This window comes from Heloderma suspectum, chromosome 3, assembly GCF_057233095.1.
Source record: "Heloderma suspectum isolate Gila_16-S chromosome 3, 16-S_ref, whole genome shotgun sequence".
NCBI classification, from domain to species: domain Eukaryota; kingdom Metazoa; phylum Chordata; class Lepidosauria; order Squamata; family Helodermatidae; genus Heloderma; species Heloderma suspectum.
Window position 1 is genome coordinate 101,259,212 of NC_139460.1, and position 22,189 is coordinate 101,281,400.

The window sequence follows — 22,189 nt, forward strand, 5'->3', positions numbered from 1 at the left end:
GACACTTTTGCATGAAGCTGATTATCTGGATACATTTCAGTCTGGCTTCAGACATGGGTTTGGAATGGAAATTGACTTGGTTGCCGTATTGGATGACCTTTGCCAAGACAGGAAAAGGGGGAGCGTGACCCTGTTGATTCTCTTGGACCTCTCAGCAGCTTTCGATACCATCAACCATTATATCCTTCTGGATAGACTGGCTGGGTTGGGAGCTGGAGGTACTACATGGATGGTTGATTCCAGAAGGTAGTGCTGGGGGATTATTGTCCTGTCCTTTGGCAGTTATGCTATGGGGTTTCACAGGGTTCCATCTTCTCCTCTTGTCAGGAGCGCCCTAGCTGCCTCTTACAGTCTACTCCAATAGCCAACTCAAGACACAGATGAAAAGGATTCTTTTCAAGGCTTTATTCCTTTTACAACTTAATCACCAGCGACTAAGCAAGGAACAGCACTGAGGAAAGATAGCAGAGTATCCTATGCTCCAGGTTAGGGAGTTGGTCCCCATTTGAAGGAGAATCACGGGAAGACCCTGAACTTATGGGCTACGGAGAGATCCTCCCTCTTTCCCTTGGGTCCTCGGGACGCGACCATTGCTTGCGTGCCAAATGAGTGCTACGCCTTTCCATGCCCTCCATCTGTCATCGCTCTCTGCGCCGGTGCCGAGCGTCCATCAAGCCCCCCTCCAGCACTCTCTCACTGCCAGGGTCACTATCTATCCCAGGAATGCTGGCAGGAGGAATCTCTGCCAGCTGCGGTGCCTGTGAGAGATAAGCTATCTCCTCTCCCACGGATTGCTATTCCTCCTCAGAATCAGAACTGCTCTGGGGTTCTATTGGCTCAGTTTCCACCCTGACACCCCTATCCTGTTTGACATCTACATATGCAGATGACGCCCAGCTTTATCTCTCCTTTTCATCAAATCCAAGAGAGGCAATGGATGTTCTGAATCAGTGCCTGGGCCTGGTAATGGACTGGATGAGGGCCAATAAACTGAGACTCAATCCAGACAAGATGGAAGAACTCTTAGGATTCTATGGGTACTTTATTTTTCTTTGAAGGAGTTCCTACTTCATCCTAGCAGTTTAAATGGTAAGTGTTATTTGCGAGTGAGTGTTTGCATTTCTGATTAAAAGCTAATGTTAATAGTGGATGTTCATGCGCTTTTAAATTACATCCCTAAATTGTGGGGATTAACAAACTGACAGCAAAAGTGGATATTGAGAGCCCTTTCAGTTGAAAAGAGGCTTATACTTCAAGCTTGGAAGGATAAACACCCACCTCCTATATCATTCAATGGACTGAAGATCTTATTGCTATTGCTACACTTGAACATATATCCTACAGTTGTCAGTCTCATTTGGATGCTTATTTAGATATATGTACTGCTTATATTAATGTGGAAGTGTTAAATCCTTCTTTCCCCCTCTTTTTTAAATATTAAGCATTATGTAAGTCATTATTGTGTGTGTATATATATATTATGATATGTTCGTTTTTCTTCTTCCCACCCTCTTTTGTGGTTTCACCCCTTTTTTGGTTTGTTATGGTTGTATTTGCAGATAATTTTTTTTAAAATATAAAATTAAGGTATTGTATACCACCCAGAGACAAAGAAAGCTAATGGGTACAATTCAGCTGGCTGAATATTGTTTGTTAAAGCTCAGTGTGTTTTACAATGTGAACCTATGCAGTCAGAAGTAAGTACTACTTAGATGGAGCTTACTCCCAGGAAACCATGGGTAGAATTGCAGTCATGCTGATCCTAATAAAATGTGCATTATGCTAGATACTGCTGATGTTTGGTACATGTATACGCATTGTCATAAGCTCCTGCACGTCACCGTTAACCATTCCACCATTGCTCAGCATTCTTATTGCAGTAACTGCACTAGCTGAAGTTACCAGATACATTTCAAAGGCAGCCCCATGTAAAGTGCATTGCAGTAGTCTAACTAAAGGTAACTAAAATGTTAATTAAAATTTGTGGCATCATGGCCAGATCTTGCTTCTTAAGGAAGAGGTGCAGTTGTCTCACCATCTTAAACTGGTCAAAGGCACTCCTTGCCACAGCCAGATATCCAGGGGGCTGTCTTCACGAGCGATTTGGTGCAAAATCACAGCAGTCTGAGGTCCTTCACGACAGATGACGTCACTAATCTACTGCCAACCAGCTACTTCCCTCTTGAAAAGTCACATTGTCTGAAACTCCTCTTACTCCAACTTTTTTTTTTATTATTGAAAGTGGCTTCCTGGTGGTTTTGCCACAGTGTGCCATGCCCCTCCTGCATTAAATCCTGGGTGTGCCTCTGTGACCTGGCAGTGATATGGTCATGGGGGTGGGATGCCCTATTCCCTCTTGTTTCCCTTACTGAAGTAGTTTTTCCCATATCCCCCCTTTCTGTGCATGTTTACTCATAAGTACAAAATAAATCTCACTTCCCTGCAGTAAATGTTTAACAGATCTCAATGCATATGGAGCCATGGTAAATCACTAAAGTGTTAAAGCGCTTAAAGGATTACAGGTAATTTTAATAACTTGCCCTAAAGGACTCTTTCACTTCTCCATGAAATCGCTATCTTGATGCTGTGCTGAAGTCTCAGTAGCGATCGTTCGAGATCACAGGAGCTTCTCATCTCAGTGCAACAGGGAGAAGGAGGAAGGGGGGTTGGAAACGCTAATTCTGCAGCAGAATGCTGGAATGGGGCAAAATTGGCAGGCTGGGCTGCTCATGGGAAGATGCTGCACTCCAGAATTAGGGATTTTGGCTTCTCAAGGCAAAAATGCGCACACTGGGAAAAGGGGGGGGGGGATAATGTAGTAGCAGGAGAGAGCCTTCAGAATTGTCAATTAGTTGCTCTCCATTCATAAAGTTCAGTTCTAGTCCTCCCACGCCACCCAGAAGTATGTTCCTTTCAAGCGCTGTGTGCCTCCCGAAAACTGAATTTTAAAGGTACTCTACACTCGGCTTTTCTTGCCTCGTGTGTCCCTGATGGACCAGAGCCAATTCCATGAAAATCTGGGTAATCCTCCAATGTGCTTCTCATTCCATTGTCGTGAAGATCCCCTTCCCCCCGATGTCAAGCTGTGTCAAGGAGCACTCACAATGACCTTCAAACCTGATTCTTCAGGGGGAGTGCAAGTTGCAACCTCCTCCAAAACAGGCTGGCTTGTCTGGATTAAGCTTCAGTTTTTGGGTCCAAACCCAATCTTTCAGTGACTTCAGACAACATTTCAAAACTTCCACATTCTCCTTGGAGTCAGATGGAAAGGACAGGTAAAGCTGAGTACATTAGCATATGGATGACATCAAACTCCAAATATCTGAATGATGTCCCCCAGCAGTACCATACGAATGAAGCATTTATGACATTTCCAACGCACTCAGTCAGTCTACCTCTGGCTGGTTTTACCAGCCAAGATAGACCAGGATCAGTTGCACATTCCATCAGACTTGCATTTTCAAGGACTTTGCCCACATTGTCGGCCTTACAAACGAAAAAAAGTATTAATAGAAAACTGCAAGCAGAAGCTCTAGGCACCTATACTGCCCCTATGTACAATGTAGAATCAAGGTGAGAACAGGTATGTGCAATTTTTGCCTGGAAAGAGTCTTGCAAATGGATAAAAGCAGGCAATCAAGGGCACTCTCCTGCACCTTGGTGCCAGACTGTAATATAATGAGATTGGGTGGGTAGCTGGGGAATAGTCTGGAGGATCTCTCAAGAGGTCTCTCAAGGAACTTGCAGCCCTTGTATCTGTGGTTGTGAGAGACTGCTAGCATAGGTCAAACCAGTTGGGCAAGTTTAGCCTGGCAGATTCTCTGCAGTTATGGAAATTAGCCTAAGTGCTGGCTGTCTTCAGAGATGACCATAGATAGACTGTGCTGAAGAGCATTTACTTTGCTCCCTCTGCTTCGGAAGGAATGTGCTAATTGAGTCTGGGGTGAGAACAATAGGAGAAGACTAAGGGCTAAACTACATGCTACAATAATTAATATTTAGCATGTAGCTGATACCATTTTGTTTACCTTAGTGTAAGTGGTGGGGGCCAGATCCTTTGGAGTCGGGGGGGGGGTCTTTTAATGCATGTGGGTGGTCTCATCAGAAGTAAATCATCCTGTCTCACAAACTTTGATTTTCCTTATTAATAAAGAATATGGACTTTGTTTAGATTAGGCTAAGAAATGTGCTGCTTCAATGCTAAGGAAAAGCAACTTTTAACCATATAAATGCATATTGATGCTCTTCTGCAAATTGAATCTTATGGCCATATGGTGGAAAATACTGCTATTATTGTCTTGTTTTAATTACTTCTCTGAAGTTTTAATTACTTCCCTGTTTTACCACATTTGCTGTTGCTACACTGAGATGTTTTACATATATTATGTAGAAGACTCCATTATGCTACTCTATTGAAGCTGGTATATTAATTATCCAGAACAGTATACAGTAAGAAGAGGTCAGCAAAACAAGGACAGCAAAATAAATCAAAGCACAATGATACATAAAGGAACGAGCAAGGAGCATGCTTGTTAAAAAGGCCATATTTTGAATTGAGTAAAGGTTGGAGGACCAGCAAACCTAGTTTTATGCATTGATTCAGTCTCGCAGAAGCCAAGGCACAGGGGTCTTTAATGCTGCCTCTCTTCCAGTGTGAATAATAACAAAGGTTTTCTTAGAGCAATTTCAGCTCAGTTGCTTACTGCTATTTGCCTGTGTTCTGGCTTGCACACAGGTATGAGCAGCTGAAGTGAACAAGTGAAGAATCTTGGAATCTTTTCACACTGGGAGGAGCTGGAGTTGAGGAATCCTTTGCCAGTTTCATAAGATGGGAGATAGGCTGAAGTGGAGAATTGTGTCACTGCATTAAACTAAATTCAAGACAGTTGGATCCAAAGTAATTTAGGGTGCAATCCTATGGGCTGCGCCCTGGAGACTTAATGAGCATCCTATGAAGGGTGGGAAGAGCAGCGGAGGTGATCTTTGGCTCCCCGTTCTCCCGCCCTGCATTTTCACTGGATGGGTTTTTATGCCCATCTAGTGAAAGCGTTTCGGGGGGGAGGGAAGGAGGCTGAACAGGCCACAGGACAACACCTGCTAACTACTTCAGTGTGATGAAGCAGTGTAAATATTGTGGCTTTGTAAAACAATTATCTTCTGCAGTCTCTCCATAAAGCTGCATGGCCAAGATCATGATTAAACTGCAGATACGTTTATTAATTCACATGTTTGAGAAAGAACATTGAAAGCTACCTAATATTGAGTCAAAAGATTGATCCTTCTAGATCAGTGTTGGCTCCACGCTGACTGGCAGTGGCTCTTCAGGCTTTCAGAAAGAGGGCTTACCTGGACATACCCAGGACTGAACGTGGAACCTTTTGTATGCACTCTACCACTAAGCCACTGCCCTTCCTAAGGTAAGAGAAGTTACCTATTTTTGCTGCTTTTATATCAAGGACAGTGGCAGTATGTAAAACTGCTCATTAGCCAGAGATGGCTAATGACAGTATTGTTAAGGGCTTGGGGTTGGTTGGTCTGAATGATCTTTCCAGGGTTCCTTGGAGCCCAGTGCTTCTGACTGCAAAGAGATTTGGAATCCCTTCTAACTCTGTAATACTTGACTCAAATATTTCTATAAGTAGAATGCTAAGTGTAGGTGTCCTAAAGCAATACCCATTAAGACCTGCCAAAGGACAGTTGATAACTAGTAAAATTCTGGTGATGTTTCAATTAGAGCTAGGATGGGCAGAGATGACTCATCTTTTCCCCCTTGCCAGCTAGACAAGGGGAAGGGGTGAGTGTGGACTGTATGTATGCACAGCAGGAAGTTAATGCTAGAACTGAGACTGAAAGGGGGTCTCTGCAGGAAATTATACTGCCTTATGGTGTTTGCCTACAACTATGATGGGGAACGAGTTTGTTGGAGTGCTAATGTTGTGAGCCCTCATTTAATGCTCAGCCTGTGTGTGCGTGTGTGTATATATGTATGTATGTATGTATGTATGGATAGATAGATAGATAGATAGATGATATATCACAGAAATACCATATGTCTCCAATAATCTCTTCTAAAGAAACTGAACTCTGGGTAAGGACTGGAACCCCTGAAACTTCTCACCACTTGGAAGTAGGGTGTGCACATGTAACAGTGTATTACAAATGCTATTGCAAGTCTGAAAATAAAGGAGGACATTTCAGTTTCACTTGATCATAGCTCAGATTTTGTTTTAAATAACACTTTCCTCACTCCTGCCTTATGTCTGCAAAATGCCACTCAAGAGTTTTTTCTTCCTCTACTTCTCAGTGACAATAGCCCAGAAATGTTCACTGAGAAGTAATGCATATTATATGGAAACAAAGTATTTTAACAAACTGTTCCACAGAAAGGTTTCATGTGAGAAGTAAAAGAGGAAGAAAAAATTAAAAGTGGCTTGACACCAGAAAGTTACTTATGAATCTCCTCCTCTGTTATGCTCAGGGACTTCCGTTTAAGAACCCCTACGTTTAAGAACTGGGGGGGGGGGGGACACACACCATGTGACCTACATAGATGTAAATGAAACCTCTTGCCCATAAGCTACGTTAAGAGAACCAAAGGTGTCACATAAGCTTTTAAGGAACCTAAAGGTCTGTGCAACATTTTTGTTCATGATTGCTCACTCCTGTACATTTCTTGCCTGAAAGGAGCAGCTTAGTTCTTGAAGGTAAGTGAGAACTAGAATATATCATACATAGATTTTTGTGTGTGTTTTTTTTAACATGTGGATAGAATCTGGTTTGTCTCTTCATTGCAGAGGTTTTTGATGATGCCTGTACAACTTAAAAGAAGAGAAAATAAGATTTGTAAGGATTTTACCTACAGTCAAAACTACAAACTAAACCAGTTTAACTGAGGAACTTGGAGGGGAATTAAATGCATTGCATTATGAAATGAAGTGTACATTTCTAAATTTCTGTCACAAATCTTACTACATAAATGTGCATTCAGAAGATAAGGTCAACTGCAAAAATGACAAGATAAAAGTCACATAGTGGTGACGTTACCATGTCAAAAGTGCACATTAAATTGAACAACCCTATGCAGGAAGAGATCAAGGAACTAATGTGCTGCCTTTGTAGATATTGCAATATGGCAAATTCATCCATTATTATCCACAGCTTACAGATGCAATAGTTCATCTGTAGGGCAATATTGTACTAGTGCTGTCTCTACTTGACTAACTCCCACTCTGTAGTAAGACATCTATCAACATTTATCCCTTTCAAGGTTTTACTATAGTGCCTAAAAGCAGAATAATAGTAGGCTGCCAATATTGACTTTTTAGTTAGTTCCAAACAGGCTATGCTATCCTCTCCTTTCACTGTTCACTGTTCCCAGACATAGATCCATTACCTCTAAGAAGAACAGCAGTAGGCAATTCATTCATTCATTCATTCATTCATTCAATTTCTATACCACCCCACAGCTGAAGCTGCCTAGGCTGCACCGGGTGTAATAGCTGGGTTACACTGCAGAATGTTCAACTGATCATGGATTTACAATAGGTCTGAAATCTATCATAGCTGGCAACAATATAGAACAACCTTCTCCAACCAGGTGTCCTCCAGATGTGTTGGACTGCAGGCCCTATCATCCCCAGTGGAATTGATGGGAATTGTAGTCTGGAGGGAACCAGGATGGGAAAGGCTTATATAGAAGCAATGTTCTATTTAAAAAGAAAGATAAAGAAACAGAACCCCCAAAATCAAAATAGCACAAGTTGTGCTGCTATTCAGAAAGTAAACAGGAACATTTTGCAATTCGATTTGTGATATGATTGTTTACCTCTGATCCTTTCTAAAATGGAACGGATGACCTCTGCTCTATTTCTCTAAAACTACTGACCTGTCCTCTCTTAACCAACAGCCTTCCAACTTACTTCGGTTTCCTTTAGGACAGGCACAAGAATGGCAAGACAAATAGTTGAAGCATAACTTTCACCTGCAAACAGTCATTCTGCTGAGATTTTTCTGCAGCTTCATGAAATATCTGTAGGATAAAAGAGACACATTTCTGAAGAAAAACCACTAGGTGTTCTTAAGTTCTCTGTTGCCAAATTTCATGGCCCTTCTGGTTTGTTGCCATTTGTCTACGAACAGAGGCTTTTTATCTGATTGTGAAATATAAGTTCTGTAGTATGTGGCTAGGCCACCTATCTTGGACAATGTGTAATCCAGCAATCCCCACAGTTTTTTCCCCCCATCATCCTCTTCTGCTGCCCGTCATTTCTAGACCCCATACCTCTTTCCAGGTTCATTCCCTGGAATTTCTAGGCAGGGCTGGGAAAGGTTCCTGTCTGAAACCCTGAAGAGCCATTGACAGTCAGAACAGACAATAGTGAGCAATGGTTACAGTGCAGCTTCCCATGTTCCAGAGAATGTGCCGGTCTTATTTCTATAGATTGATCAAGGCTGTTCATAATTTTAGTCTCTGCTATTCATCTGCCTTTAATCCCTCACCCTTCCTGTATTTCCAGGTCATACTGCAGTAGCACCTTAACCCTGGCCTGACCAGCCATCTTGCAAGGTCCTGAAGTGTATTGCACAATGCTGTCTTGTTCTGCTGGGATGGCATGGCACTAGGCCAAATATCCCTTCTGTCCAGCAGATGGGCCACTGCATAACAAAACCAGTACTTTCAGTTCAGCCCTTTGCTACCTTATGGTCGGGAAAGGGAAGTGAAAGTAATTTACTTCAACGAACTATATACCAGCAGTGAACATAGATGCTTGTGTGTGTTATTTTAATTCCAGTGAAAGAGAGTGAAAACTGATTATTTGAGACAGCGGTGCTCAGCATTCAATAAGGCACTTAGGCATCTTGGATAAAATCTACCTGTGCAATCCCCCCTACCCCTGTAATTAGTAATTTCATTTAACGAGCTTAAATGTATCTAAATTACTGCCCTGATTATGACTCTTCTCATATCTTCGTTATTGCTGATTTCAGTTATATACATGCTCATTTAATCTGCTATTTGCTCCCATTATGCCATTATCTTATGAAAACATAAAAACAGCCCTGCTGGATCGGAGTAAAGGCCTACCTAGTCCAGCACTGTGTACTGTGTTTCCACAGTAGTCAACCAGATGCCTGTGGGAAGCCCACAAGAAGGACATGAGTGCAATAGCACCCTCCCACTCATATTTCCCAGTAAGTGATATTGAGAGGTGTACTACCTCTGATACTGGAGATAATATAGCCGTTCATAGCCTTATTCTCTATGAATTTCTCCCCCTTTAAAGCCATCCAAGTTGGTGGCCATCATCATATCTTCTGGCTGTGAATTCTATAGTTTTAACTATGTACTGTGTGAGTTACTTCCTGTTGTTTCTCCTGAATCTCCCAACATTCAGCATCATTGGATGACCCTGGGTTTTAGTATTATGAGAGAGGGTGAAAAATGTCCCTCTATTCACTTTCCCCACACCATGCAAAATTTTCCTCTAGATGGGCTCAGAGGCCGCCTAGAGGAGGATGAAGAGGTGAAAATAGCCCTGTCGCACCTCCTGCCCTGCTGTCAGCAGCCTGGCAGGGCACTGAATACCCCATACAATGAGGGCGCAACTCATAGGACTGTATCCACAGTGACTTGGATTTTATGCTCTCTGAACAGTGACTATGCAATTTTTGTGGTCGTCTAGACTAGGGGTGGAGAAACCCTTTCAGTCTGCAGGCCACATTCAGTTTTGGGTAAGCTCTCAGAAGCTGCATTGCAGTAGCGAGTGGGGCTAAAGGCAAAAGGGGCAGAGCAGAAATGCAAAAAAGAAAAAAAAAAGCCAGCATATTTTAGCTTAAAGCTCTTACTTTAACTACGCCTTCAGAGAGGCATTTCAACCTTTTAGGATGAGGGGAAAAACTGCACAAAAGCCAGGAAAGGGGGTGGGTCCAGGGGAAGGGGGCATGGCCATCTGGAGAATCCGGGGCGGGGGGACGACGACAGGGAAGATTTGGCTCCTGGGAGGGCTTGATTTGGCTCCTAGACCTGAGGTTTCCCATCCCTGTTCTAGACAATACCTAACATATTCTTGGTAGAAAACAACAGCAACAATAAAGAATAAATGGCTTGCTTTCCAGGGTCCTTATAAATATTTTATTTGTTTTCCTCCTTAATTTATTAATTTTGTTTTGGTAGTCATAACAACTTAGTGACAGGGTGTGCTTTTTATTTTCATGTTTGGATGTTTTACTGAAAGTGCATAATTCCTAAAGTGCATACTTGATGATTGTTTTAATTTTAATTTTTTTATATATTTGGTGTGTTTATTTTAGAGCATATTTGTCATGATTTAAATAATTTTGAGATAGTTAAGACTTTAATTAAGATTTTAAAGTCTGCTAGTTTAAGACCAGAGTTATGCTCAACAAATCTGGGAAACTGGAAGCCAAGGCTGATGCCTTAACAGAAGTTCCTCATGATCAGTAATGATGTTGTGCAATGACATGAATTGTGCTTGCTAACAACTTCCCTTCCACATGCCTACACTTTTCCTTGGTCTTTCAGATCAAATCCAGATGGGTAGTTTGGTGCCTGGGACCAGCAAAGATGGCCCACAATGTCCTGGTCTTGTATTGCCTTATGAAGCATCTGAGCCTTAACAGAGGAGGGATAAAGCAGGGTCTCTGATCACACAGAGAGTTCTACTCACATTCAGGCAAACACCAGTAGAACTCCTCTTTAGGCTGGGAACTGAGGGAATGTGGCTCAGCGCACACGGCGATGTTGGGGGCAGGGCCACTGGGAGGGCCCTGTCTTTATATACACCTTTAGCTCTCACAAGCTCAGCCAAATGCCTGAACATGGCTGTAGAATCTCTCTGGAACATTGCCATGCTAGCGGCATTCTAGCTTCAACATGAAACTGAGCATGCATGACATAACTTTGCCAGTAGTTGCTGCCATAGGCTTTAATGGGGCAGGAAAACCTTACTAACTTTTGAATTGTTGCTCAGAATTTCACTAAACCAGTGAAGGACTGATTGCCTTCCTCAACAAGCCTAAATGAAGCACATCAGAAGTTTTGAACAACATTTTAGATTAAGATGTGGCACATTCATAGACCTCATCAAGTAGATCATGGATGCCAAATTTCAAGTTATTAGCTTAAGAGCTTATTGCCATGAGCTGCCTTGGGAGGGCTTCTGCCCTGAAAAGCGGCCAAGAATTTTTTAAAAATAAAGAGGTGTCATTTGTATAAGCAATAGAATTTGGGGGCTTATCATAGTGGAATCTTTTTGTTTTATTTTGTTTGTTTTTGCGACCTTAACTAATGTGGCACTACTGCTCCCCTTCCATTTTAAACCATACACATCTATATTGAATCTGAGTAGTCAAAACATTACGTGTTTGATTATCCAAGTTGTGTCAAGTGTGGGCTCTTACGGTCAGGCATGATGTATGATTATCAGTTGGCAGTGACTTCTGTTCTTTTAGATGCCAGCCACCACTAATGCAGTTTCTAGGCTCACACATAATCCCCATGTGAACATGCCAGTTTCAGTCCACAAAACTCAAGTAAGAAAATAACACAGCCCTGATGTATTCATTAATGACAATATTTCACTAAGTGTGTATATGCCAATGCCCTGATATAAGTCTCCTTTTCTTTTTCCAAAGAATGTTGTCAGAAGGATATCTCTGTAGAATTCCCTATCATGATCTCTTGAATTTCAAGCTCTGCAGCAAGCAAGGAGACGAGTCTGTACATGAGTTGAGGTCTTTAAATGGTGTAACATATGGATCAACAGAGGAAACATATGGCAGAAATCTCTTTTGGAGGTGTAGATCTGTTGGCAAGTTGATGTACTCTGTTTGTTCCAAAGAAAACAGAAACAGCAGAAGACAAAAGGATACACTGGCACAGACTACACAAAAGACAGTGTTTGAAAGGCAAACCTCAGCAGCTGTGGAAATCTGCATGGGATCTGCCATAAGCAGAGACACATACCTGGTCCCCTCTTCTTGCAAAAGCATTTGCAAGAATTACAATGACCTGCATATTGCTGGTGACCAGGTGCTGCCTATGAGCTCAGTGAAAAGAGATTTTACTTATGACAGTGGGATAGGCCCATTCCTGGAATCATCAGAGATCCCACCACCAATGGACTCTATATCAATGCCACCTGCCGAGTTGGTCCCTCGCAAGCCAACTCAAGGGTATTCGTCCTGTTGGCGAGTGGCCAGCATCATGCAACACCAGCAGCCCCTCTCAAATTCAGTACTGAATAACTACTTGGAGGAGAAGGTGGTGGAGCTGTACAAACAATATATCATGGATGGCATGGACAACAGTTCATCCCCCACTCAGATCTTGGCATCAGAGTTCATCATGACCAACGTAGATCAAATCAGCATGAAGCTATCACAAGAGAGGAACATGAAGACGACCAAAGCCAAGGATATGGTCATTAACTGCCTACTGCGACTAGCCAGCGGGAAGTTCTCCACTGAAATGAGCACTCCCAGTCTCCACATTTCCCAGTTGAGCACTGTGACCAAATAAAGCTTGTCTGCAACTAGATAGCTCCAAGTCTCTAAGAGAAGAGAAAAGAAATGAGTCAGTTGTGTCTGTGAGGTAAAGCTCTTGGGGGATGGTCAGAGAACTGAATATTAATTATAGGCAAACTCCCACAAAAAGGGTTTGTTTAGAAAGCTTCGGTGTTTTTCAGATGTAAATAATTCCTGCTTTCTTCCAGCAATCACATTTTTGCTTGCCTCTGCATTTTATGATTTCCTTCCCATACTCTGTTCTTTTGCCTGTCAATGTGTTCTTAGCTTTTCCCTTCGCATTTGGACTGTCTCCCAGTGCTCTTATCAATCCTATCTGGTACAAAGCCAAAATGGGGCAGGGGGCATATTTCATGAACATTTTCATTCCCCCTTTCAGTGTTTTTTGGGGGGAGGGGGTACCCAACTGCAAAAAGATGTGAAAATGTCCACAAGGGGGCAGGCATAAGAGTAAGACAAGGAAGAGTAAGAGAGAATGCTTTGCTGATCTACATTCAAAACACCCCAGTCGTGATGCTCTGATGTACCTTGAAATGTAGATGTTGTCCCTTGGCACTGCACTATTTTGTATGCAAATAAAAGGGAAGACTAGTCAGTTGCCTTGGCAATGGGGACACCTTGTCTCCACCACCACCACCACCACCACCACACAGCATCAGATTGGGAGAACAATGGCTGTAAACAGGGGTGAAAAAAGAGCAGAAGGGGGGTTGCAAACATTGTGCAATGAAAATCTGATGTCATGAAAATCCAGCACAGCGTTAATTCTATCTACCCTTTTTATTTTATCATTCCTTTCTGAACTTTCTTCCCATTCCCAATACCATGAGCCTTAAAACACTCCAAATGCACATATACTTGTACAGCTGGGGCCTGCAATAAAATACTGCAGTGTGGATTGCTCCTGTTTCCAGGATACTCCATTTCATTCTCTCTCTCCCCACCACCACCCTGCTGGTTTTCTGGTGTGTGTGTGTGTGTGTGTGGGTTTTTTTACTCCCACCAGACAGACAGCATTTCTTGGCCATTAAGCATGCTCAGTCCTCATTGGATTGTTTTGGAACTCAACCCCTCAGGATTTAAAAAAAAATATTCTTATATTTCTGCAAAGCTTGGGGTTCCCTGGAGCCTGCTAAAACCTTCCTACAAAATAGCATAGGTGGTGCTGTTTTGACTACATAAGGACTGGAATTCAGAGAACTGAGATAACTATATGATTTATCTGATTGGATTAGAACTTTCACATTGGGCTGGGTAACAAGTGCCTCAGGTCTTTGCCACTGGAACTAAGAGATAAATGTCATTAATTGCCATTTTGTAGTATTCTTTTATTAAGCCATTAACAGACTCTTAATATTAGTCTTGTAGACCAGTGAATTAAATGAAATATGGTTGCATTGAAGCTAATCTCATCTATTGCCAATAAAGATAAGTAAACTAAATAATTGTATCAGTGGATTCAGTGGGTTGTGGGTCAGATGTGCAATCATGGAAAGTCACAGAATGGGGAAAAGATAGCATGACCAAAGACACTGAAGTAAGAAGGTTTCTCTTCTTTTTTTTACAATGGTACTTTCCATTTCCTGTACTCCACTCTTGCAGTCAGAGCTCTGTGCTATAGCATTCAGCCTATATTTGAAGATGTTCCTTCTTTCAGATGTCTTACTTTTAATGCATAATTGTAGGTTCTCTCTAAAGGGCCATGTCTTGCTATGGGTTCTCTCACAATTGTAAACTGATCCTAGGCTCTGACCTGTATAAATCGTGCAATAGTATGTTTGTAGGAATGTATATCAACTAGGCATTTCATCTTCAGTTTTTCATTTTACATTATAATGTAAAAATAAACATCTGAAGTAAAGAAAGACTTAAAAGCTGGAGGTTTCAAGGGTTGGGGATTGGGGGTTTCTGGTCAGATAGAGGTTTTTTTTAAAAAACTTCTTGGTGCTACAGTAAACCAATCTGTCTCAACCTGAAGTAATTCAGCAACATTAATTTTGCTTTGTGACACATTCCTGAAGGTTTTATTTATAATTTTTAAATATTTATATCCCAGTTATTCCTCTAAGGAGCTCCAAGATGTACATGGTTCCCCTGTTCATTGTTATCCTGTGAGGCAGGTGAGACTGAGAGGTATTGAGTGGCCCAAGGTCATCCAGTGAGCTTTATGGGTAAGTAAGGATTTGAACCTGGGTTTCTCCAGACTTAGTCTGAAACTCTGCTCACCATGTTACACTGGGTCAAATGTTTAATTAATTAGATATAGGGTGAAAAAATTCAAAGACATTATTTTGTGTCCTCCCCCTCCCCCACATCTAGACTAATAATTGATATAAAGGATAGCTTAATTTTGCATGTGTTGAAACTATTCCAGAAGTGTGTTTTAGCATGGCTTGTTCATAGATAGGTGTGGTATACTTATAAGGCTTAACAAGAATTCCGAGCATAATCCAGAAAGCTGAGTGTTCTTCAATCCCATAGAAATCAAAATGTCTCAAGTACTTTACTTTTCTAAGTGTCAACATTCTTTATTTAGGCATGTGAATTACAGCTGATGTGTAGCTCACAAACACAGCCTCATGATCATTCCTTTGAACAGCACTGCAATATTAAAGATCTCTCTATTTTAAGAGTAGACAGCTCCCATAAAAGTGTTGTTACATTAAAATCCTCTAATGGTCTTCATTCAAGGCAATTCTGGATGGAACTCAGGATACACTTCTAGAGAGGTACTGGATCTCTGATCAAATATTCCAGAGAACTGGGTGTGATAAAAATGTGAAAATATTCACTCAATTGAATTGAAACTATTAATATTGTGCACACATCTCTGACCCAGTTGAAGAAGAGTATATTACTTTAAAGATAGGAACAAGATTATTCCTAATGATTTTATATGTTTTCTTAGTATTTGTGTAAGAGGCAATGAATTTGATACCAGCCTCTATTAAATACATTACAAGAGTCATTATGCCATTGATACATTTAAAGGATCGTGTAAGTGTTTAAAGACTAATAGCAATTGTAAGAAGACATTATTAGCTTTTGTTCCCTTTACATGTCATGACCTGTGAATTTAAGTTTTTCAGTGACCTTGTATTTGTATTCTGATTGTAAAGGTAAGATCAACTGCATACAAGAAAAGTCATTGATCTCTGTTTCATCTTGATGGATTCAGATAGCCTTTGATCCTTGCCTTTTAGCTGTGACCAGCATTTCATATTAGGGACTACAGGCAAGCAATCCTGCCAGTTACAGATATTGAGAAACAGGGCTGGCTGTACATTTGAGAAAGCTCTCAGCAAAGTGTCCACTGTGAGCCACCTCCTATGCCAATAGGCCCACCTGCCCAAGGGCTTACTTGGCAGCAGCAGCAGCTACCTGCCGCCAATTCAAATTTCCTACAATACCCTACAATGATGCTATGCTGGGTGCTCTGAAGAATAGCGAGAAATTTAAAATGGTGTGGCATAGCCACCCACAGCATGGCCTGGGGCCCGGGGCAGGCATCAGCAGCTATCTATGGGTGCCAGGTGCTGAAGCTGGGTCTGTTAAGAAACATTCAGTGTAAACCTAGGCATGTTTACTCAAAACTAATCCCAAGTACATTATTTAAGCCTAAATAGCCATTGTTCATATAGGGCCCGATTCTGTTGTTCCACTCCATCTGCTCATGCTAGGTAGCCCTTCACTCATATTATGGTTGGTTGTGAAGCTACATTTCTATTATCTATAATAACATCTCTATAATATCTGGCTCCTCAAATATATTAAAAGGTTTGCTCTGGTATTTAAGAACTGATCCTCCTCTACCTTTTCTCTCCACTCTCCTTCCCTTGTGTGCTTTATCTTTTTAGTCTGTAAGAGAGAGGGCCAGTTGAGGCTGGTGCCTCTGATTTCATTGTGGCTGTGGATCCACTCTGGATTTCAGTCAGAACCAGACAGAACTGTAAAGAAGCTATCCAAGGCACAGAACCCATTTTGGGGATTAAATTTCAGCACCCTGGAGTTCTGACTGAAACCCAGAGCAGATTCACAGCCCCACTGAAATTGGAGCCACCAGCCTCCGCTGAGCAAGGCCAATCTGTCTCTGTCTCTCTCTCTCTCTCTCTCTCTCTCTCATGATGTGAGCCTTTTTGGAAAACAATAATTGTTTGGAAAGGAGAATTTAAAATATAACACCCAAATAAATAAATACATACATAAATATTCCTATCGTGTTTGCTTCACTGGAGTATCTAGAGTCCAACACATAGATAGATTACTCTTTATAAGTGGCTAACATAAAAATAGTAGCAATACTGGGCACATAGGATTCCTGTGGTAAATATTTCATTTAATATTTGTTCTCATAGAATCATAGAATAGTAGGGTTTGAAGGGGCCTACAAGACCATCAAGTCCAACTCCCTGCTCAGTGCAAGAATCCAAGTCAAAGCATCCCTAACAAGTGGCTGTCCAGCTTCATCTTGAATGCCTTCGGTATGGGAGAGCCCACCACCTCCCTAGATAATTGGTTCCATTGTCATATTGCTGTAACAGTCAGGAAGTTTTTCCTGATGTTCAGCTGGAATCTGGCTTCCTGTAACTTGAGCCCATTATTCCATGTCCTGCACTCTGGGATGAGCGAGAAGAGATCCTGGACTTCCTCTCTGTGACAACCTTTCAAGTACTCAAAGAGCGCTATCATATCTCTCCTCAGTCTTCTCTTCTGAAGACTAAACATGCCCAGTTCTTTCAGTCTCTCTTCATAGGGCTTTGTTTCCAGTCCTCTGATCATCTTCGTTGCCCTCCTCTGACTCCTCTCCAGTTCTAAGGATAAATGAACAATTTGAAACAGAAGAGGAATTCCAACCTTTTTGAATTATTTCCCATTCAGTAGTTCCATTTGTTGGTGCAGTTTTCTTCTAAAAATAAATGTGGAGTGATAAAGGGGAGATAGTAACGAGGCCCAGGCTGTGGCTTTAGCAGCCACAGAATTAGCAGCTACCTGTGTATGTTACCACAAAAAACAAACACCCCCCCCCCTTAAGTGACTAGAACTGGAAGTGATGCTATTGACAGAAAGGGCAATAGAGCTTCTAGGGAACCAAAAAGCATTACCAGTCACTATTTCCTTTTTGTCTTAATTGTGTCTATTTAAGGGCCACTGTCAGAACCCACTTCCTGGCATCCCCTGCACCTGAATGAGGCACAGATGGGGCATAATTGTCCACAGCCTCGGTAGCCACAGCAAGGAAAGGCAGAAGAGGCTTCTGAGAAGCTGGTGAACATTTTTCTGACAGAGAAGTTTGACTGTGTTCCACAGAGACCTCTGATTTTCTGTTTTTCTGTGTGCTTGTTGTTGGAATCAGAGTTTAATCATATCACTGTAGTGAATTATGGGCTCATGTGATTTTGTAGAACCCAGTCAACCTTTCTTATGCTTTTTGGAGAAGGGTCGGAAGTATATACATTTTCAGAGTGAGTTCACAAAACTGCTTTCAGTCCAATAGTTGGTGATTCTTTTTGTAATTACCTAATAGGAGATCAGGGCCAAGCATAATCTTTGGGGTCCAGTACAAACTAGATTAGTACTGAAGATTATGTTGTCTTTGTTGATTGGATGCACAAGGGAAGTCCAAACAGCATTGTTTTGTGGGCTACTTCAAACAAGATGAAATTTCCTTGGATAAATAAATAGCTTCTTGAGGATTAATATAGACTCTGAAGCATTAACAATATAATAGAGGTTTATAAAGTTATGAATGGTGTGGAGTAAGTGGGTAGCAAAAACAATTCTCTCTCTCTCTCTCTCTCTCTCTGTCTCATAACACCAGGACTCAGGGTCACCCAATGAAATGGATTGGTAATTTGTTCAGGACAAACAAAACGATGTATTTGTTCACACAAAGCATAACTATTTTAAGGAATTCACTGCCACTTGATAGGATGGCATTGATTTGAATGGATTTACAAGGAGATTAGACAAATTCATGGAGAATAGATCTACCAATGGCTATTTTCTTTGATGGCTGTATGGAAGGTCTGCATTCACTTCAGAGGAACAGCAGTTACTGGAAGACAAATGGGGGTAGGGTGGTGTGAGGGCAGGGCTATTGCCTTGTGGGCTTCCTCCAGGCATCTGGTTGGCCACTGCTGGACTAGCTCGACCCTTGGTTGGCTGATGCTGGACTAGCTCGACCCTTGGTTGGCTGATGCTGGACTAGCTCGACCTTTGGTTGGCCGATGCTGGACTAGATCGACCCTTGGTTTGATCTAGCAGGGGTTTTCTAATATTCCTAAGCATTATTAAGCACTTTCTTTACAGGGTCAGCTTTCTGCTTGTTCTGTGGCACATGTGGCCTGGGTTATGTAGGTTATCTGGGTGTGCTGGGTGGAAGGTTCCTCCTCTTTCAAGAGGGTTGGATTCCACAGCCTTTTTGAGCTGTATGCCAGGGTTTCAAGCAAGGATTTTTCTACCCTACCTGGAGATGCCAGGGATAGAGCCTGGGACCTCCTGCATGCAAAGCATGTACTTTACAACTGAGCCACAGACCCTCCCTGCCCAATCAGCAACTTGCCTATTTCACAACTCCTGGACCCAAATGTGAACCCAAATGCAATTGGCACTCGAAAATCCATACATTTCTGAGCTTTCAATGTGTATAGCAAAACAACAACAACAACAAGATTGCATTTGACAACTTGCACACATTTTAAAAATATGCAAGGAAAAATGTGCACAATTCCAAACTGTGCACAATCTTTAGTCAATGGGTTTATATATCCAAAAATGTGTATGTTGAAAAATGTGCACAAAATACGTATATTATGAAAAAAAAGTGTACAATTTTCCAGAAGGATTTTTTAAAAGAAAGAATCACAAGGTCATGCAGAAACATATCAGAATGAGTTTGATTTCAAAAAGTCAGCGATCCTGGTGAGACCAAGACTGACATATCCATCCACCTTTATATATTATTTAAACATTTTTGAATTGTAAGATATCTTGGGAACCTTTTCAGGGCTGAAATGTAACTCATAAATAATTTTTTCGATAGATAGATAGATAGATGATAGATAGATAGATAACACAGGAGGCAAGTCATGCAGCTGAAATCTGAAGCCAGAGGCTTCTCCTTTCACTGAAGACATTGTAATAGTATGTCTTCAGGCTGCATTACATGGGTGCCTTCTAAACAGTTGCTGAGTTAGAGAAAATAGCGTTACATGGTACATGATGCCATCTTATGTACAACTTCTAATATTTATTCAAAACTTTGTGCTTTATGGTACATCTCTCACCAGTTAAGAATGGTCCACATTGGTTTGTGTGTGTATGAGTCAAACACGTTTTGATAAAAACTGGTGGAGTATTTAACAGAAACCAAACAGCCTTTTAAATGTTAACCACTTCCTTAGCTATTGTCTCCTCTGCTTCAACGATGAGATGAATTTTGTATTGGATGCATCAACAGATCAATGATCTGTTGATGGCCACAGTCAGGCCACAGTCAGGGCTGGCCCAAGATATTTTGCTGCTGGAGATGAGCAGCAAAGACAGAAAAGCCCACAAGTGCCTCTCCCTAGGAGTATCCAAATACACAATATCTGAAATCAGCTGCCAGAGGCAGCCACCTCATGCTGCCTAATGCAGAGGTGGGCAACACGTGGCCCACAAGTGGCATGTGGCCCCCTCTGTTCCAGTGAACAGAGAAGTGCTGAAATTTTAGCCATATTCAGGTGTTCTGTACCTGAATAGGGCAAACATGCCATGAGAGGGAGCACGCTAGCCCTACAACTCTACTTCATGTTTGTTGCCCTTTAATCATGAAGGGTGACTGTCTGAAGAGGGAAGCGTCCTCTATCCATGGAGGCTCTCCCCATGAGTGAGAACACTGATTTTCCAGTGTTCTGGGTCACAGGGAGAGCCTCCGTGGATAGAGGAGACTCCTTATCAGACAGTCACCCTTCACAAGTAGTGAGCAACAGATGGAATGAAGGAGAGGGGCTAGTGCGCTCTCTCTCATCACATGTTTGCCCTATTTAGGCACAGAATGCCTGTATCCTGTATTATTCTCATGAAAAACTGCAAACTGAGAAGGAAGCTATTCTAGTTAGATCATTTAAATTTTTAGTCAGATCATTTAAATTTCTTGAAATGAAGTAACGTCTGCAATATTCCGTCGCACTGGCTTCATATGCATACAAATGAGAAAGCTAAAAATAGGATTTTAAATACTGACTTGTTGGAATCAGAGTTTAATCATACCACTGTAGTGAATTATGGGCTCATGTGATTTTGTAGAATGCTGCCAACCTTTCTAGTGTCTTTTGGAGAAGGGTCAGTAATCTGTAATTTTTCAGAACAGATTCACCAAACTGCTTTCCCTCCAATTAGTGGTTGCTTCAAATGTTACTGGTAGTAGCACAGGAACAGCCACGAAGGTAGCAGTTGTCTTAGGCCACAGTCAGGGCTGGCCCAAGATATTTTGCTGCTGGAGGTGAGCAGCAAAGACAGAAAAGCCCACAAGTGCCTCTCCCTAAGAGTATCCGAATACACAATATCCGAAATCAGCTTCCAAAGGCAGCCACCTCATGCTGCCTAATGCAGAGGTGGGCAACACATGGCTCACAAGTGGCAGGTGCCCCCCCTGGCCTTTTGTGGCCCCTGCTGCCCCCCACATTTCTTCCACTGCTGAATTTTGGCAGTAGTGGTGGCAACAAAAAAGCTGTATTTTCACTTTAAAACAAGGTTCATTACCCACACACCTTGTTTTAAAACAGGGGTGGGAAAATTCAGGGGGTCTGGCCACTTTCCACATCCTGGGGCCCCCTGTGGGCTGCACTCCTGCCACCACTGCCACACAGCCAAAATTCGACGGTGTGGTGGTTGCAAAAAAATGGACAATTTGGCTCCAAATTTCAATGGTAAACTGAAACAGAGATTTAAATGGGGCAAATTTAGTTTGAAAACAAACTAAATTTGCCCCTTCTAAGCCTCTGTCATAGTTTGCTGCTGAAAGTCAGCTGCCAACGCTCATTTTTTCTTCTGCCAATTTGCTGAATTTTGGTGGCATGGTGGCAGCAGGAGTCAAGCCAGAGGCCAGGGGCCCCACATGCATGCTGCCTATCCATTTTAAAGAGAAAATGCTACATCTTATTTTGCCACTGCTGAATTGCTGCCAATTCAGCGGCTGTGATTTCAGCAGTGGGAAGGTTGGAAATTGGCCCTTGGACCCTCTGAAGTTGCCCACTCCTGACCTAATGGTAGGGCCGGTCCTGGTTGCAGTGTTATTCAGGGGTGGCATGGTAAAATGCTATGCTTCCAGATGACCATATGCAACTGGACCAGACTGTATAAATTGCAATAGCAATTCCACTAGTGCCCATGCCAATTTCCAGTGTCTTGCTTTGTCCAATATATTAATCATTTTCTTAATTTCAGTAAAGTGCTGTGTGTTTTCAGTAATAGAACAATATGCACTGAGGCGAAAAAGAGTTTAGGGAGTTTTAATCTGATTTTGTTAATTCCAGCTAGATAGCCTATTTCCCTTTTCCAGTCAGCCAGCTTTTTGAAAACCCTTCTTACTCTACTTCCTGCCTTCTCTTCTGTAGATGCTAAATAGGAATGATTGGATAGATAAATGACAAGGAGACAG

At 41.9% G+C, this 22,189-nt stretch overlaps 1 protein-coding gene across 1 annotated transcript; it reads left to right on the top strand.

Moving 5' to 3' along the window:
• Positions 1 to 11,656: 11,656 nt before the first annotated feature.
• Positions 11,657 to 13,979, top strand: TASL (TLR adaptor interacting with endolysosomal SLC15A4). Its single transcript, XM_084843982.1, has one exon. It carries the CDS (start codon positions 11,657 to 11,659, stop codon positions 12,539 to 12,541), a length of 885 nt encoding a protein of 294 aa, XP_084700108.1. The 3' UTR covers positions 12,542 to 13,979.
• Positions 13,980 to 22,189: the final 8,210 nt, after the last annotated feature.